General features: G+C 47.5%; 1 protein-coding gene across 1 annotated transcript in view; it reads left to right on the top strand.

The window, feature by feature from the left end:
* Positions 1 to 3461, top strand: part of ADAMTS13 (ADAM metallopeptidase with thrombospondin type 1 motif, 13) — an 18938-nt gene extending 15477 nt beyond the window's left edge. The window contains 6 exon segments of the mRNA XM_009998864.1: positions 382 to 586; positions 1086 to 1386; positions 1700 to 1846; positions 2323 to 2499; positions 2846 to 3030; positions 3303 to 3461. Coding sequence (XP_009997166.1) covers positions 382 to 586; positions 1086 to 1386; positions 1700 to 1846; positions 2323 to 2499; positions 2846 to 3030; positions 3303 to 3461 — 1174 coding nt within the window.
* Positions 3462 to 5327: the final 1866 nt, after the last annotated feature.

The following is a 5327-nucleotide window of genomic DNA, read 5'->3' as shown; positions in this document are numbered from 1 at the left end:
AGCCAGTGAGAGATCTTTCCTTCCTCTTCTTGGAGGGAGGTAAAATTGTTTTTGCAGTGAAGCCTGTGTCAGCCAGGGGAAGCAGTGGGCACCTGGCTGCTGTGTGCACAGCGTAAGAACCAACGTGTATTTTGAGTCTTTGGGCTTCTTGCAAAATGTGAAAACCTTCTGTTTGGGTCCAGCTCCCAACCTGCTCCTTGTTTCACAGGCTGCCTTCAGAGTACCATGGGCAGCAAAGTGTGTGAGGTGGAGGAGTGAAGAAAGCTCCTGAGAAGAAGGGGGAAGGATGAAGGAGTTGCCCTGTATCTTCCCCAGTGAGAGAGACCAGAGGATGGGGATTCATCACTAACATAATTTTTCTCCTCCCATGTCCACTCTCAGATGGAAGGTGACCCCAGGTGGCCCCTGTTCCTCCAGCTGTGGGCTTGGGTTGGCTGTTCAGCTGGTCACCTGCGTGCAGGTTCACCAAGGCAAGGAGGTTTTGCTAGAGGAGCATCTGTGTCCTGTGGCAGAGAAGCCCCTTCCCAGTGTGCCCTGTGTCATCCGGGTGTGCTCTTACGAGTGGAGCTTCAGTGAGTGGACAGAGGTACCTGCTCCTGTGCAGCACTTGGTGTCTAGTGCAGTGGTTTTCTAATCATTCAGTTCCCTAAAGCATTCAGGGGAGAAACACACCTTCTCCCTTATTTATTTACTTCCCACAGAAATGCTGAACTATTTCTAGGGGTGTTTTCCCTCCTTTCCACTGCCCTGTGGTTGGCAGCCATGGGTCTGCTTCACACCTTTCTCAGCCAAGGTTTTGGCTGCAGTTTAAAAATGGTCCTTGACATGTTTTCTTGTAAAATGCAGATCTTTTTGGATTTTTTAAGAAGTGTTTCTGCAATTCAAAGATAAAGTTTGGAAGATTCCCTGGGAGGTGGGTCATCTTCTAGCTGATGACACTAGGGCACTGAAAGGGCAAGTGATAGAACAGCATCGGTGAACAAACAGTCCCCCCCTAGATCATGTCTGAGCCAGTAAATGTATTTATGTCTAAATATCAGCTGAAACAAGTATGTATGAAGGCCTGTGGGCTTCTTCCCCTGCAGTGTTCAGCTTCCTGTGGGAATGGCATCCAGACTCGACAGGATTTCTGCCTCAACTCTCTGACCCGTGGGCCCGTGAGCCCCGTCTTCTGCAGGCACTTCCCCAAGGCCATCGTGGTCCGTGGCTGCTCTGCAGGGCCTTGTCCTGAGCAGGTGGCTGGGGCTGGCTCCCCTGGAGCAGAACTGCAGACAGTGACCCCAGCCACACATCTGACCACAGCTGCACCTGCCCAAGAGGCAAGATACAAGGAGCTGGGTCTTCCTGCATCTGCTGTGCTGCAGGAGCAGACAAAGACCAGTGCAGGTGAGGAGGGCACTGCTGAAAGGCAGAGATAGGTGCTCACTGGGTGCAGCTGGGCTGTGGTGACTCTGCTGCCATACAGGAGCATGGGAGGGGAATACTTCTGGTTAGGAGAGTTCCTTCTGGTTTCTTCCAGTGTGCCATGATCTGCCCATGTTATTTGAGCTGGGAACAATGACTCCCTTCCCTGCCTTGGAACTCCTTGGGGCAGCAGCTGACTCTTCTGTGCTTTCACTTCTGTTCGTTGTGCCACAAAGGGAAGAGGGACTGTTTTTCAGCAGCTGTAGTTCCTTCTGGATGTGTTTCTCACTTCCAGGTGTCTGTGGAAGGCTCTTTCTTAATGCCAGTGGGATGATCAACATGACAGGTGTGGAGAGTCGTGACTGCACGGTGGCCATTGGGCGTCCCCTCCGGGAGGAGATCACCCTCCGAGTCCTGGAGAGCTCCCTCAACTGCACTGCAGGTACTGCCCAGGGCTGCTGGGGACTTCTCTGGCCCTTTGGGAAATCTGCACCTCTCTTCCCGTGTGCTTTTTGGTGCCCTGAAAGGTTCTTGCTGCCCTGCAGCCTGTGGAATCTCTGGAAACACTGAGTTTTTCTGTCCTATCAAGTCGTTGCCAGGTGGGACTAAATGGAGATGGTGCCTTTCCTCCCCCAGGCTAATGGTGTCTTACCTGTTTTGTTGATTGATATGAGATTAAAGGAGTTTATGGGGTTAAAGAAGCTACTTGTTTTGGCCTGTCATGAACTCTGTAATACCATGAACTCTGTAATATACACTTTAGCTGTAATCAGCACAGTTAGATTAGTTAACTGGACTGTTTTAGTGACAGACTTTGATAAGACTGGGACAAGATGCAGAAATGACTTGATTCCAGACCTGTATAAATTGTGGCCTTTTACTCCAAGTCTTCCTAGTCCCTGTGCTCATCCATTCCAGGTGAGGTTGTGCTGTTTTCTGGGCGAATGATGTGGAGGACAGGCTGCAGGAAGCTCCCTTTGTCCCTGATCAATTCCAGAACAAATACACTGATTGTGAAACAGCGAGTTTTGCTGCCAGGAAATGGGATCATTCTTCAGTACAACAGCAGAAATGCAACTAAAAAATATTACCAAGGTACCTCACTGAAAGCTTGGCTGTTGCTTTAGATTAAGGCAACCTGTGACAAGGCCCACAGAGTTCCGTGGATCATGGTTGCCTATGGAAATCTATGGAAATCTTGCTTCATTTTTAGCAGCTGATCAGCCCCTTCTTAAGGAGTGTTGGAATTAATATTACTTGTGGGCTACCCCTCCATTTTCAAGACAAGCCCCCTGCAGGTGTTTGCTGACGCTTGGAGGTTCCCAGATGAAAATCCTTAGAGAAACTTTTCCGCCTGTGTTTAATTTAAATTGTTTCCTTCTTGGAGATGCTGCACACTTCTCTGAATTGTTTTCTTTTCTGATCCCTCTCTCCCTCTCAGACTGTGACAAGCAGCTGTTTGGTCCCCAAGGGGAAATAGTGAATCCTGTGCAGTTGCCTGATCAAAGGCAAGGGGTGGTGTGTCGGACCTTCATCAACGTGGCTCCGCGGCATCGCGTAGCCATCCGTGCCCTGTCCATTGACCTGGGCAATGACAGCAACCAGACACATTTTAATTACATCCTGGTGAGTCAGAAGCCTGAAGGTGATTATTTGGATGGGGATGGACCCGTCTGCTCATTAGAGATTCCCATCCAGATGGGGAGTTCAGTCACAAATCCTAGAGGGTTTGATGTCTGTTAGTGAAGACAGATTTGAGTGAGCACTGCTGATGTCTGTTCTGACCTTTGTCTAGGGCAGGTTTCCTCCTGAGTAGCCAATTTAGAAGTCCCCAGTGTTTTGTGGGTGCCTCACTTGCAGGCTGCTATGATGGAATGGTTTGTTCTGTCTTGATGCAGGTCCGTGATGTGAGCACCATGAAGACAATGGTGTTCCGTGGGAAGCAGCAGTTCTTCTGGCAGTCAACAGGAAGCCAAGCTGAAATTGAATTTCATGAAAATGTTAAGGATCACCAAACCAGTTTCTGGGCTGAATATCATGCTATTGAACCCGAATAAAAGGGGCCACTGCACTGAGAGGGGCTGTGGTTCAGTTAGTCACTGCTGCCTGTTCACTACTTGAGGTTACACAAGTTGTTTAATCTTTTTATAACTGCTTCCCCATCTGTTGAGTAAGAGCAATAACATCTACTGACTCCTTTGGGATCTCAGTTAATATTTATCAAGGTTATGCAAAAGACATGGAACAACCAAATATTTAGCAAATAGTCCTTCTAGGGATTTTCTGTCTGTGTTGATTGGTATGAATGCAATTTATGTGTCTGCACTTGGTGACTTAGACACTCACAGTCCTACTTTTAGGATAATTTGATTTGTCAGTGGCTGAGTCCCGTTACAAACCTCTGTGCACCACAAGTAGCTACAATTATGTTTTACCCATTAAGTTCACTCTCCTACAGTGTAAATGCCCCTTAAACCTGAGGCCCACTGAAATTCTGCAGTGTTATAGAGAAGGATTAATGAGGATGGATGGCTCACACAAGAAGACTAGAGAAATGTCTGGGGGCAAGACACTACCCAGGAGGGTTGTGCAGCAGGAGGACAAGTCTCTTAGAAAGCTTGAATGTTTTCAGGAGTTGGCAAGACCTGGTCAAAGCCTGGGGACAGTTAGCTTTATATGGAAGGACTAAATGACATCCAGAGGTCCCTCCCTAGCCACCCCTTCTGTGGTTCTACTATTATGTATCAGACAGCAATACCAGTACTTCTTTTATATGGGAAAATAAAAGAGTTCTGTCTCTTCGTGACTGCTTTTCTGCCAAAATGGGTTTACCCAGCTATGAGCAGGATCTGTGCTGTGAGTCTGCTTGTATCTTCTTGCAGGAACTGTGCAGAGATTGAGACTGCATGATACCAGCTGTAGCAGGAAGAGGTATTTCAGTCACAAATATTCACTTGTTTGATTGAAATACATTTTTTAAGGTTGTTTTAATTTCGTATATTCAGCACTTAATGTCTCAAACCATTGGACCATGCTTTGATCCAAATCTTTCATCCTCTTCAAAACGACAGTGCCCTGCTCATAGGGTCTTTTCCATGCCTGGAGCCTGGCTGGACACATGTGCCTTTTCACCCTGGAGACAATAAATGGTTCTGCCTGGGCAGTTTTAACCCTGCTTCTGCTTTCTTTCAGTTGAATTCTTTGACATCTTTTTACACCCACAAAATCTCATTTTCTTCTGTCTTCTCAATGGCTTTTTTTTGCTGGTTAAGCCTGGAGTTTTTTGCTTGCCAGCCTCCAGATTTACGTTCCATTCCTGGAAGAGCTAGAAAGTAGATTCCTGAAGCAAGATCCTTGAGGACCTGGATACATCAGCTGTCCCAGTGCAGTGCGTGGGTGATGCAGGCACTGGGCCTTCATTTCCTGTCTAGCAGGAGATGTTCCTGAAAAGACATCCTTTTCCTAATCCTTTCTGTGTAACCTTTTAGCAGATGGGATCTGTCTTCCCACTCTGCTCTGGATCCCAAGTCTCTTTGCTATTTATTGTTCCAGATCAATACGCAGAGCCCCTGGGCTGCAGAGATGGGCTCTGGTTACTGACTGGATGCTCCATGTTGATTTGCAAAAGAAAAAATGCAACTGTTGCCTTTATAATTGAATTGCTCACCATTTGGGTACCAACAGGCTGCAAAGTCCTAGTCCCATTTTCTAGGGAGAACACCTGATTCCATTCAGATAAAGGGGAGTTATTTCCCTCTTATCCCCAGGGCAGAATTCTGCAACACTGTTAAAATCATTTTAATGCCAACATTCCACGTTTCCTTGTGAGCAGGCAGTGGCTGTCTGGAGAGCAGCATCTTATAGTGACCCTGCTCTCGGGTGTCCCGGTCCCTGCTGTGCAGTCCCATCCCTGTGCTGCTGCT

This window comes from Chaetura pelagica, unplaced genomic scaffold (genome assembly GCF_000747805.2).
Source record: "Chaetura pelagica isolate M959 unplaced genomic scaffold, ChaPel_1.0 scaffold405, whole genome shotgun sequence".
In the NCBI taxonomy this organism is placed as follows: domain Eukaryota; kingdom Metazoa; phylum Chordata; class Aves; order Apodiformes; family Apodidae; genus Chaetura; species Chaetura pelagica.
The sequence above is the reverse complement of the archived record's forward strand: the minus strand, read 5'-3'. Positions and strand labels throughout refer to the sequence as shown.